The sequence below is a fragment of the Balaenoptera physalus genome (genome assembly GCF_965194825.1).
Source record: "Balaenoptera physalus genome assembly, chromosome: 8".
NCBI classification, from domain to species: Eukaryota; Metazoa; Chordata; class Mammalia; order Artiodactyla; family Balaenopteridae; genus Balaenoptera; species Balaenoptera physalus.
Window position 1 is genome coordinate 94,455,137 of NC_138887.1, and position 14,304 is coordinate 94,469,440.

At 35.8% G+C, this 14,304-nt stretch overlaps 1 protein-coding gene across 1 annotated transcript in view; it reads left to right on the top strand.

Moving 5' to 3' along the window:
• The window catches only part of ING3 (inhibitor of growth family member 3), a 30,416-nt gene extending 23,154 nt beyond the window's left edge, over positions 1-7,262 (top strand). Inside the window, exons 10-12 of the mRNA XM_082472389.1 lie at positions 330-522; positions 2,875-2,913; positions 4,780-7,262. Of these exons, the coding sequence (XP_082328515.1) occupies positions 330-522; positions 2,875-2,913; positions 4,780-4,896 (349 nt within the window). The 3' untranslated portion in view covers positions 4,897-7,262. The remainder of the gene's footprint in view (positions 1-329; positions 523-2,874; positions 2,914-4,779) is intronic.
• Positions 7,263-14,304: the final 7,042 nt, after the last annotated feature.

Genomic DNA, 14,304 nt, shown 5'->3' on the forward strand with positions numbered 1-14,304 from the left:
CTTAAAAGTATTACCTACAATTTAAATCAATGGTAAGTAGTAACTGATTAAAAATTTATTCTAAAAACTTTGAAATATTTTGAAAGAATTTCCTTTGAATATATTTGTTCTCCAGAAAACAAAAAAATCTCAGATAAAAATAAACTGTTATGAAAAATGTTTTACTGCTGTAAACAATTGTGCTTTTAAATCTGTTTATCAGATTATTTGAGTGTTAAATATTAATTTATACATTTAATGTTATTTCATATCATACCACTTACTTAGAAGTTATTTTCAGGTAACTTCTTATGGATGCTGAGCAAATAAAACTGATACTGTTTTTTCAGAAACAACAACAAGTCTTCAAGCCAGCAGTCATCATCTTCCTCCTCCTCTTCTTCCTTATCATCATGTTCTTCGTCATCAACTGTTGTACAAGAAATCTCTCAACAAACAACAGTTGTACCAGAATCTGATTCGAACAGTCAGGTTGATTGGACTTATGACCCAAATGAACCACGATACTGCATTTGTAATCAGGTAAAAATCTGACATAGGTCTATAAAAGCATAATCTGAATAAATTAGGAAAAAGAGCTACTCCATTTTTTTAGAGTTCTTTTTACTCCAGTTAAAAATACCTTTGCTTTTTTAATATATTTTTCTCCTGCTTCTTATAAAAATGATGTGTTTGCTGGAAATACAAAGACTATAAAGAAACACATAAGTCATCCATAATCTCGGCCCTCAGATATAACCTATAATTAAACATTTCGATGTACTACTACTATATACCCCACATGGATGTTGTCTTAGCCTGCTCAGGCTGCCATAATAAAATACAACAGACTGGGTGACTTAAACAACAGAAATTTGTGTTCTCACTGTTTTGGAGGCTGGCTAGTCGAAAATTAAGGTGCTGGCCAATTGTGTTCCTAGTGAGGGCTCTCTTCCTGGCTTGCAGACGGCCCCCTTCTTGTTGAGTCCTCGCATGGTGAAGAAAGAGAGCTTTGGTGTCTCTTCCTTTCGTTATAAGGACACCAACTTGATTGAATTAGGGCTCCACCCTTATGGCCTCATTTAACCTTTATCCTCTCCTCACAGGCAGTCACATTGGGGGTTAAGACTTTAACACATGAATTTTGTGAAGGGACACAAACATTCAGTTCATAATACATATGTACACAGATACACACATAGGTGTATGTGTATTTGAATTTGATAGTTGGAATCATGGTATGTCCTTTTATGTAACTGGCTTTTTTCACTAAATCATGTGTACTGAACATGATTTTTCTTGTCATTTTTTCCTTCTCACAGTTATCTATTATACTCTGTACTGTAACATATTTAGTCAATATTTAGCTATAAATTATTTTAGTGGTTTTATTTTTTGAAAATTACAAATAACATTATGGTAGGCATTTTTTATGTAATCCATTTCATACATCTAATTTCTAGGGCAATCCTTTAGAATTAAAATTAAGTTATAAATATTTGATACCAACTACCAAATTATCTTCTAAAATTTATTACCAAAATTAACAAATTGGTGAACATGCCTGTTTCCTAAACCCTGTCCAGCACTGCATTTTATTCTCTCTTAAAAACCATGTACCAATTTTGATAGTTTTGAATCACACAGTTGTTTCAGTTTACCTTAGTAGTAAGGTTGGATTTTTTTGGCCATCTTGATTTCTTCTTTTATGAGTTGGCTGATTTTTTCTATCATTTTTGTCACATATAAATATTTTGCTTGGTTTAGTTTTTTAATTCTAAAATTCCAATTTTATGTAGTAATGACTGTCAGTCTTTTTCTTTATGAATTCAGCCATGGATTATATCCTTAGGAAGGCCTCTTCCCCTTTACCCCTTATAAATGTGTCTTGATTTTTAAATGTTTTGTTCTGTTGATATGCTTTAATTTCTTCACATTTAAATATTTAATCTGTCTGCAGTATATTGTGTTTTAACAATGTGAGTTGTCAGTCTAATTTTTAAGAATATGCCATTTAAGAGTTGCTAGTTCTGCTGTCACCTGATAAACATTTTTTAACATTAATGATTAAGAATATCCTATAAATATCCTGGCAGTAGAGGTAGATTACCTACAAAAGAACAAAATCAGATTCACCCTAGATTTCCCCTCTATAACACTAAAAACTAGAAGTTGATGAAATATGTCTGTAGAGCTTTGAGGGAGAAATCTAAGTGCCCCCACCGGCCCCTACCCCACCCCCCGGCAAATTGTTACCCAGAGAAGTTGTTGATCATGTGCATAGAACCGCAAACAGATATTTTCACTCATGCAAAGAATCAGGAAGTATGCCATCTAGTAAAATAAACTCTATCTGAAAATGTATTCAGTTCATTGAGAACTTAAATGAATTCAGGAATTAGGAAGTCGTGCTGTAAAGTGCTAGTGAAGAACAGCAAAAAGAAAAATGAGAAAGGACATATAATAAATAGATAATAAGTTTAGAAGTTTCAATGAAATGGGCTGTTGACTGCAAAAATATAAATGACCTAACCTGACCCAAGAAAAAGTAAATAAAAACTTAAGTATGTAAATAATCAAGAAAGAAACTTAAAATCTTTATGAAAGAAACCACCCAAAAAGTTGGCTCCTTTGTCGAGGTAGTTTACAGAACAAATTCTTGCAGACTTTCAAAGAGTACATAATTTCTGTGTATCTCCCCCTACATCCCAGTCCCAAAAAAATCTTTCAGAAAAAAAACTATAAACTGTGTAAAACTATATGCCCTGTTTCTTAATGCAGTTGTACATTCAGTGTATTTCCCTCTATTTTCTTAACAGTATCATAGACAATTAATTTGGGTTTAGATGCTTGTTATATAGTCATAATAAAAATATTTAATTTTCTTTTAACTAGGTATCCTATGGTGAGATGGTGGGCTGCGATAACCAGGATGTAAGTATTCAATTTTTCTATTTAGGAATGAAAAAATCACAGATTATTATTGCTAGAATGTATACTTTTTTGTTTACTGTGTCTCTCAGTATAAGAAAACAGGTTTGAAGTTATGTTCATTGTAATAATGCTAGAGTATTCCTCCCCCAAATAGGATACTGTCCCTTAATGTATTCCCGATTTTAACTTTTTTAAAGCTAGTTTTACGGTTTGATGTGCGGATTATACTTCCCAAAAGGTGCTACGTTGTATGAAAATTAGAAACACCCTCCTCCTCCCCTTTTGCCAAAGAATGCTGTGTTTGCTAGAATTCAGTTCGCTTATCACAGTGAAGAGCTGGAACTTTAGAACAGTACATTCTTTCAGGAAGCATGATGCTAAGGTGAAGGCTCTAACGTGGGTTATTTTCCTCCTATTAGTGTAGTATTTCCTAAGGTACTCTGCAAGTGTCAGCTGATAAGAGCCACTTCTGATATTAAAAAAATAAAGAAGGTTTGAAAGAAAAGAATTCCTATTTATTTTCTTTGAAGCTTTATTTGGGTTAGAGATATGTTTTGAATGCTGAGAATGTTTTTTTTTTTAAAGCTTCTTTTTTTTAAATTATTTATTTATTTATTTATTTATGGCTGGGTTGGGTCTTCGTTTCTGTGCGAGGGCTTTCTCCAGTTGCAGCAAGTGGGGCCACTCTTCATCGCGGTGCGCGGGCCTCTCACTGTCGTGGCCTCTCTTGTTACGGAGCACAGGCTCCAGACGCGCAGGCTCAGCAATTGTGGCTCACGGGCCTAGTTGCTCCGCGGCATGTGGAATCTTCCCAGGCCAGGGCTCGAACCCGTGTCCCCTGCATTGGCAGGCAGATTCTCAACCACTGCGCCACCAGGGAAGCCCCCTGAGAATATTTTTGTCTAGTAATTTCCACTGCCTTCTTACTGTCACGCAGCTCAGCCCCCTTTTGTCCATCTTTTCCTCCAGAGGGGTAACTGAACCCTGAATTCTAAAGAGGACTGATCAGTAATGTCAAGATCCTAAGGTTAATAATAAGAGTTTAAAATTTTTAAAACAATTTGAAAATTGATCAGGATTGGCTCATGAAAATGTGTGCTTTCCTGACCTGCCAGGTTCCTAACAACACATTCACATGGAGAAAGACTTTCCTTCTACTCCCTGTGCAGAACCACTGTGGGCTGTTTGTGATTATTGCAAAACCATTTCAAAAAGACCATTGTAAACTGTCTTCTGGGGCGCTTAGTGCAAATGAGGGATGAGAGTTCTGTGAATACCCCGTCGTGCTCTCTCTGATCCCTCTCGTTCCCAGTTGTGCTCTTCTAGGTGCTAAGATTTTCTGTGAGAGTGTAGAACCACTTAGTATATTGCACAGTGGAACTCTTTTTCTCTGCATATTTAGTAATAGATACACCAGAAAGGAAACCCAGGGCAATCCTTTATGTCTTTAATTACAAGTAGCTTGTTCTACTTTATGAGGAAATGAGTAAGGCTGAATATTAAATAAAATCTTTAAAATACATTTACCGCCTATGTGAGAGACCCATCTCACTTCTTCTTGTCCTTGTGAGTTGGTATCAATGTACTCTCCAGCTTAATGGAAATTAGTGAATTTGTGTTCATTATTTAAGATTATGGGAGTAGATTACATGAACCTCAGAGTTAACAAAGATGCATAATTTTCTGTGTCTCCGTTTCCTCATCTCTGAAACTTACCAGTTGGACTAAATGAACAATAAATCAGTTCCTAGGTGTCAAAGTTCTGTTTCCATGTCTCTAATTATTAATATTTAGTCTGCTGGGCATATTTTAACATACTTCCTAATCTTTTACTAAAAACTATTTCTTTGCACTTTTGCTTTCTAGTGCCCCATAGAATGGTTCCATTATGGATGTGTTGGATTGACAGAAGCACCAAAAGGAAAATGGTACTGTCCACAGTGCACTGCTGCCATGAAAAGAAGAGGCAGTCGGCACAAATAAGGGTGGTCGTTTCATTTGAGAAAGAAAAAAACTCCAACATTTTATATAGGACTTTAAAAAAAAGAAAAAAAGAGAGAAGAGACAATGCATTTCCAGGCAGCCACTTAAAGGATTTACATAGACAATCCTGTAAGATCTTGAACTTGAATTTTATGGGTTGTATTTTAATAATGTAAGTAAATTATTTATGCACTCCTGGTGTGCTCTGAATATTATTCCAGTCAGCCTTGGATTATTTCAGTGGCCAACATATGCAGACGTTTGTACTCCTCAACCATTTTCTCCAAGTAATGGGCATTCTATAATTTAGACTTCAAAGAATTCCAATGATGAAGATTTTAAGAAAAGTATTTTATATTCAACAGGTATGTTCTGCTGCATGTACTGTACTCCAGAGCTGTTACGTAACACTGTATATAAATGGTTGCAAAACAAAAAAAAGTCAGTGCTTCTAAAAAGAATTTAAGATAATGGTTTTTTAAATGCCTTTATAATAAGCTTTGTTTCTTTGTGAAACTAAATTCAGCGGGCTGAAGGAAATGGTTCATGTGATAAAGTGGGCTGGTGTCCTCTAGAGTACCTGGGTACATAAACAGAAATTCCTGTAGGTAAAAACTAATCTGTGCCATTAGTCTTTATATGTTTCTGCATCCAGATAGAGTGCAGTTCATGAGGGTGGGAGGGGGAGGGGCTGAGGGGAAAGGGTGTTATAAGTGATACATTTTTATACCAAATGTGTTTATTTTTTTGTGCAAGTAGTCCTTAAAATTGGAATTGTATTAGGTGTTAAAATAAAGTTTTTAAAAAATTACTTGTATTTATACTTCACACTTAATAATGAAAATTTCTTAATTCCAACTAACTTCCGATTTTCATAATCTAAAAAGGACAGAGACCCAGGACACAGAATGCTGCGTAATCTGTTATTTCTTTAATAATGCTTGGAATTTGTTATATGAAAATAAGGGAAAGACATTTTTAATGCAAATTTGAAATGCAAATGTATTTTTCTAGAACATCTCCCTGACTTTTCCTTCAGTCTGAGGGACATGAAAGAAGTCTAACTACAGCAGATAAAATGAAAATAATGATTGTAGTTGTTTTGACTTGTGGCAGTGTGGCCAACTTAAGTAAAGAGAACCCTTGGATCAGAGCTTAAAATTCAGTTCTCTTTTTGATTCTACCACATGTTGGTATGACAGTGAATTCACATCTTTAATCACTCTGGGCCTTATTAAACCAGGGTGACGCTGGCTTCAGGATGTCTATAAAGCACTCCTAAGGTTTTATTCTATAGGTGCTATTTAAATTATAAATTTTGCATAGTGGAAGTTTTATTTAAGGTATAATATCGAGTCTGGTCGATAGAAAAATCCTTAAAACTTTAGAAATACTTATTATGTCGTATTTCTTTTATATTGAAACTTACTGGGCCCATCAGATTTCTGCTTTAATCAAAACCACTTATGAGCCTCTTAGAACTTATACAGAAAACTATGAAATCTATGCAATGCTACCCAAAGGGTATGGATTAGATAGGGGATTTCAAAGGTCTCTTCCAGCTTCAAGATTCCATAATTCTGAGCTGCTGCAGTCTGATTTTATAATTGGACAGCCCATAAAACTAAGTTAGGTTCATTTGTGGGTACTCATGATTTCATGATACTCAGTATTTTCATGGAGATTTTATAAACCTTTAAAAAATAATATATAATGTAGTATTCAGTTAGCTTATTAGCATGTTGCCTGGAGATGCTCAGTGGTATTGTTTAATCTATATATAATGACTTTTCCAAACTCATTTGTTTTATAGGAATTGGTCAAAGGGAAAAAGCCTTATGTACAGCCTTATTTTAAGAGAAAGTTCCTTGTCAGAGGCAGGAACGTCCCTATTTCCAGCTGCTATATAGCCCCTTTCAATGTGTGAATTCCACTACTTAACTAAATCACTCAGAAAAACATTTTGACAAATTTTAAGCTCAGACATTGAATATTTTATGAAGTGTGTATAAAGAAGTAAACCAAAATTGTGTGCAGTTATTTAGTAATGGGTAGAACCTGTTAATATCTGAGATCTATACAATGGGCCAAACATGGAACTACCTCATCGGAAAAAAAAAAAAATGTGGCCAACTATTAATATTCTTTGTGACATTTACATCAAGGAGTATATGAGCATTTTTGGTCTTATAATATACACATTCAAAAATCTTTGTTGTACAAAACTCGTGTAACAGTTGGTGGCACAAAAAATCCAAATGTGGGTTCACAGTTTATAGGTGGTGAAAATTGAGGCCTTACTGCTGTGGAGTGTATATTACAATGTTCATGGTGACACATTTGAAGCAATAAATGGCTTAATTAAATGCCTAAATGAAGCTGAGTGTTTGATAAACATACAGTCATTCTTTTTAAGGGCAGTTCATTTTTTGGCTCTTTTCTCCTTTAAAGAAATTCCACATATTTTAGATTTTTAACCATCTTTGTTTTGTGCAATGTTAGTGCTCTTCGTCCTTAGACCTCAGAAATAGTCTTCTTGATCTAATTAATTAATTAATTATTTTAGTCTTAGAAAAATAAATGTTTAATATACTGCCAGGAGTAAGATTCTCTTTGTAGACGTTGTAGTGTTTTCCTTCAACTCTCACATTTAACAAAAAAATCTTTCAACAGATGGGTTTTAAGAGAAAAAGAATATCCTCAAAAATGTTCATTTTTTGTAATTAAACGTTAAGCACCTAGATGTTGAAAATACACAGATGAAGGTATTTGTGTGTATATGGGCATGTGTGTGTGTGTTGGTGGGGGAAGTGGGAAGGATGGACACGTTAACAAGTAATTGCTGTATTTTGATAAGTGCTGTAATAGATGGATGTACAAAGTATTCTGGGAACACTGGGAAGATTAACATAGGAGGTATCATTTGTACTGATTCCTAAAGACAGATGAAGCAGGGAAGGTTTTCCAGGCAGGTGAAATTGTTCTAGAGCCACAAACATTCTGGGAATTTAAAAGTAGTCCGAAATGAGTGGACATGGGTTAGGAAGATGTGCTGTCAGGGAAGGAAACTGGAAAGCTGAGCGAGAGTCTATTCGTGGGCATTTTACACTGGGCCATGGAATTGTTTGTCAATAGGAGTAGTGATAGCATTTACATGTTGTCAGTTAAATACTTTATGGTTTAACAGTTTAGTGAAATCATAGCACTTTTCTTATTGAGATTATAAACTAGAGATGACAAAAATTAATTAGTCTATAACTTGGAAGTTGCTTAAAAATTCTAAATTTAGGGTGAATCTTTTCTCCCAATTTTTGAAACTACGAATCAGAATTGCTAGTCAAGAGTTTCAGATTTCCCTATTTAGATGATAAAATCTAAATTATTAAAACAGATTGTAATTTCTGAACCAGGATCTTAATATTCATGTTTAGATTTTGCTACAGAGAAAAAGTTTAAAGTGATTAAAAGATGAAATGACTTGAAAGTTGTTTTGTGTTTAACTTAAGTTTGATAATAAGGAAGAGATATACATACCCCCTTCTGGCCATTTCCATTTTAAAGTAGTAAGTCATGTATATCTTATAAGTCAATATTTTAACTTAATAAGATAAGTGACTTTATTTACTAACAAATTCCTGGAAACCTAGACATAGTACAATGTTTATTTGAAAGAAATTTAATAATAAATTCTTCAGAGCCGTATACTTTTCTTCACTCCTGGCAAAGGAGACTATAAAGAGAACATTATAATCATTCATTTTTCTGCTGCTCATTGAAAATTCAGAAGCCAATGTGGGAGGTGAGGGTAAGGAATGTGTACAGGTGTGTGTGTTGCTTATTCCCGTTCCCCACTTCTACTGGCCTGTTAGTGAAGAAGAGTAGTTTTTCATAGGAAAGTGTATACTTGCTAGTCTTTAGTGATGAACTAGTTTAAAACATTTACAAGTTTAATATTGCTTGTAGGAGAAAACAGTGGTCATATTTTAATTCATTTTGCACTGTTTAATCTACTCCAGTAGAGGGACCCTCCATGCTAATACGTTAAAATAAGAATAATTATAATTGGTACCAAGTTACTTTAAAAAGCTGTCTAGGTCAAATGGAATACAAGGGGCCAGGCAGAAATATTTCTAAATAACCCTGAACATAAATATGAGTCAGTTCATTGGAGTGATTTTGCTAATATTGTAATTAGCCCAGTAGAAACTTTTAATGTGACCTCCCCAGTATGTCCCATTAGAATTTATCAATTTTTTATTTGTATCCTTGAAGCATTTATATATTTATCTTCAATATGACAAAGAATTGTTTTCTTGAATAGTTTGAGGCATTGATTATAAGGATAATTTTTTTCATGGGTTTCCCAAGTGTGCCAAAAGATTTTTCACTTTTCCAATGGTTGCCACTTACGAATGTTTGAGCGAGTCCCCTTATCTGTTGAAAACAAAACAAAACGAAAAAATAAGCTCATATATTAGCATATGATTTAAATATAGAAGTAGTCTTTTGACTTTATGTAGTATACATGTAACCAAAGAACCATACTCTGTCAAAGAACGTTTCCTTCTTAGCCACTCAGATTGCCTAAATGAATGCCGGTCTTCATTGGAGTGATAAGACCAAACCTACCCCTTCCCATCCCCCATCACACACATCAGTCTTTCAGGGAGAAAATTTAATGCTGGGAAAATTTCAAAATACTTTTTATGTTCTGAAAATAAAAATGGATGATTGAACTGTGATTACATTTTTTAAAAGAAAACAAGCTAAATTATGTGGCTATCTTGAGAAAATTTCTTTAAATGTATTATGGTTTCCAAGGAATATTATATTGTCAATCTACAGAGAAGAGGAGTGAAATTTCTAATTAAGGTAAAGAACATAATTTGATACTATGATATAACAAATTGAATTTGTTCATGTTTTATATATTAATTGATAAAAATTTAGGAATTCTGGCTCCATGCCAAGGTGTGAGTTTACATCTCAAAATAGTAAAACATTGGGGATGTATAATTCATTGGATTAAATATTTACCATTCTGCCTGTGTAGAGTATGCGAACCTTAAAAGCAAATTTGGAAGGCTTAAAGGAGATTATATGCCCAAGTTGCATTTGTTTGGGGGAGCAGTATAATTACGCATTCAAGAAATGGTTAAAATCCCAGTGAAGCTAATTCTGTCATTGCCACAAGCTGCTCAGGGACTCACTATTCTAAATTAAGTAACAGACCATCTTTGGCACCCACATGTAAAAATTGTGCAACAAACTATTCCTTTGGTTAAACTTCAGTTGCCCTATTGACATTTTCTGCCAGATGATTCTTTGTTGTGGTGGTGCTGTCGTGTGCATTGTGGGATGTTTAGCAGCATTCTTGGCATCTACACACGAGATGTCATTAGCGTCCCTCCTGGACCCACAAGTTGTGACAACCAGAAAAGTCTCTAGACAATGCCAAATGCCCTCTGGGGAACAAAATTACCCGCACTGGGTTAAATGTTAACAAGATGTGAAATATTTCTTGTGGGAAAAATGGCAGTAATAGGGAAAAATATTTGAATTTATGATGTATAGACCTCTACAAATGGGAATTTTTTAATCACTTGCAAGAAGACACAGATACTGCAAGAATAGGGAGATGAGTAAAATAGTTTCTGTCAGAAAGCAGTTTATACTGTAAAGAGATACAAGTACACTAGTAACTAGAATACAGCACGGAATATGATAAAAGTAATTTTGGGGACTGGTGCAAGCAAATTCAAAATGCTTATGAAGAGAGAAAGTTGTGAAAAATAAGTAGAGTGACTGGTCAAGAACTATGGAGAGCTGGCGAGTGTACGTCCCGTTTCAGAAAGGCAGCACCAAGTGTTCTCATATGGACTCTCCAGGAGATTTATATGCTCAGAAACACTGGTGTAGTGGACAATTTAAAAGGATAAGCATTTAGGGACTTCCTTGGTGGTGCAGTGGATAAGACTCCGTGCTCCCAATGCAGAGGGCCTGGGTTCGATCCCTGGTCAGGGAACTAGATCCCACACGCATGCCGCAACTAAGAGTTTGTATGCTGCAACTGAGGAGCCGGTGAGCTGTAACCAAAGAGCCCTGGAGACGCAACTTAGGAGCCCACCTGCCACAACTAAGACCCGGTGCAACCAAATAAATAAATTTTTTTAAAAAAATGATAAGCATTTAGTCTGAAGGATTTAGTCTATCTGGACTGTTTTGTTCATCTAGAAATTTAGAGACTATAGAATGTATCTGTTCAAGCAGACATCAAACAAGAAAAAGATAGTAGAAAAACGAAGATTTTCACTGTGGTATTTTATTTCCATGTGTAAATTGAACAAATGCTGTGCCTGAGGGAAGTCCCTTCTACCCTTTAATGCAATTCCCAGACCTCTGCAAATCCTGAGCTCACCATTCAGCAGCCTAGAGTGGTTTTAGAACCGCTACCAAGGAAGGGAAAAATCTTTTTTTTTTTTTTTTTTTATTGCACTAAAACCCCATAAAGTTTCAGTGGTCTTAAATTGAAATCCATAGATTTGTACAAAAAGTGACTCCACATAATGTTTAGGAGAGAGGCAACGGAATTGCGTTAAAAGGAAATTAAGCAAGTTTAAATGTTGATTGCATTAGAAATTGCAGAAAAATTGCAACACTGTGTTAGGATTTCTCTTCATACTCCTCCAGCATATCAAGAACAAGACATGAGCCTAAGTGTAGACAGAACTTTTGGTTTTTCATTATAATGAGCGGGAGGTGTAAAGTTCTAAAGACAAGTGAAAGGACGCATGATGCTAACCCTGATATAAATTAGCGCTCTGTGTTTGCAAGGCTTTGTGGGATAACACATGATCAGGTGTATATGCACGTACCTTCCACTAGTGCAGCATTTTCCTCCACAAGGACAGTGTGGGCCCTAAGGCAAGAATCTGACCTTGCACACAGACTTTTCAATCTTGCATATATTTTGCACTATTGAGAGTAACCACATAAACTTTACCCATGTGGTTGTCCTTATTCTACCTAAAAAACAAAAGAGGTTTTGCTTTGTGAGTTTACAACTAAAGATAGTGGTAATATGACAGTATTCTCAGATAAATGAAGATAATGGCCTTCCTAGTCTGACAGCTATCATAATATCTTCATTAATAAATCATGTGGGGAAGAAACTTTTTGGATTCCTGTCTACAGATGGCTAAATAAACCCTTTAACTTACAAATTAGAGCCATCCTTGATCAGGACCGAACTCTCAGTTCTATCCTTAGTCGTCTCCCACCAAGACATAAAACCTGCAGCAGCTGAAATATTTGTGACTTTTCAGGGCCCAGTTGAGAAACTGCCACTTTCCTGAAGCTTTCCTTATCACTTCTCAAAAGATGTGAACTCCCAATTACAATTCTCCATGGCACTTGACTTATCTCCATCTTAGTTGTGGTTGGGAATGCTATGTTTATCAGCCTCTTTTCCTTTTCCTCTTGGGCATGTAGCTAAACCTCATTTTCCAATCTCAATTTCAGTTAGGTGGGTCCATATGATTGAGCTCTGACCAGTAGAATGTGGACTGAAGGATATATGCCGATTTGAAGCTTAGTCCCAAAAGACCTCTCACATAATTCTCCTTGCCTTTCTCATTTCTCATCTGCTAGTAGGATTCAGAGGATCCCCGTGGGTGTCCAAGATTCTAGAGTATGGAAAGTCACCAGGTGGAAGGACCTTGGGTACTAAATGTCTTAATGGAAACTGACAAACACTGAAAAATTATATGAGTGCAAAACGAGATTTTATTGTATCAAGTCTCTGAGATTTCAAAGTTATTTGTTACAGAAGTTATCCTATCCTGACCAATTCATCATTGTGTTTATCATATTTTAGTCATTTATGGTATTTGTTATATGTCTTCAGTTTTCCACATTGCCTGGGATGATGTTTTTCCATAGTAAAGATTCAATATGTAATTCGTGATTTAAAAGTTTCCGGTATGTTCAGAGCTTATGGGGAAATTTCCATAGTCATTATTAGAAGAGAGGTGGTAGGAGCTGGGAAGAGGTCATTCAGGCTCTCTAGGGAAGAGGTACTGGAAGGTGAGTGCCCAGGTGTGACTGACAGCACCCCCAGGACTTAGCTCATGACATCACCACTAGTATCTACAACTGAATTTTACATCCCTGTGGTCAGGAGCTTTCTTGAAAGAAAAAGGCTTTCCCCTGCAGGAAACCAAGTGGGCCCAGAATCTGAAGATTTCCTTTTCTTACCAGGTTGCAACAGAGAGGAAATCCATGTCAAAAATGCATCCCTACAAGCATAACTTTGGAGCCTCAGGTGACCTGTGAGATTATCTAGTGATCACTGAAGCCCCTATTTTATGAGGAAAGTGACACTCAAAGAGATAAATACTTTCCCAAAGTTCCTGATAGGATACTGGAATATTCTCTATTAGAGATAGCTTTATTTCTCTAGTTTAAAAAATAAAATAATTTTTAAAAATACCTTTTCAAACAACAATTATTAAATTCAACCTCTCCTTTCACCCCCACTTCATATCAAAACCGAAACAGAACATAAGTGTGATGGAAGAGTATATTTTGTGTTAGAGAGGTTTGAAGAGGAAGATTGTTGTGTTTTGTCCAACCTTGAACTGTAGGATTCTAAAAGACCTGCCACTCTATTGTCCCAGGTTGATGCCACCTAAATACAGGCCCTTGAATACTGAAGTGATTTAGGGAAAGAGGTACTTTATGAAATTATATGCACAAAAACATTCAGTCTGAAACACTGCCAGAATCCACAGTTTCATATAATTCTACTGTGTGTTACCCTCCTACTCCTCCCACTGAACCAACTTACTCTCTGTCTTCACTGTTCCCTGATCTGACACCTCCAGACTCTAACACATGCTCCTACTTCACCCTGCCTTACAACTAGGGCATAAATACCTCCCACTTGTAGTCTCCACCTTCTGGTCACTCCCATCCCTTTCTTGCTCTCATTCTCCCAAACCAGCATCGGCCCCCCACCATCACCTCAAAGAATAAAGGAAAGAGAACTAATACTAAGTGCTCATGTTTGCTTTGGGGGCTTCTCCAAGAGGCCCGATATTTGATAATTATCTGTTCATATGTCTGGCACCAAACCAGACTGAGCTCAGTCACAGGATTGAAAACATAACAGACATGCATTCAGCATGCATTTTTCCAACACATGTGCACAGAACGCTTATCGTATACATTATTTCATCTAGTCACGCCAACAACACTTCAAAGGAAGCATTAGTATCCTCATTTCACAAATCACTTGTTTAAAACCATGTGATAAGAGGCAGTGCCATGATTCTAAACCCAGATGGGGCTAACTCTAACGTCAGATGTTGTCTATGGACTGCCTTAGTCTATTCGTATCTTATTTCC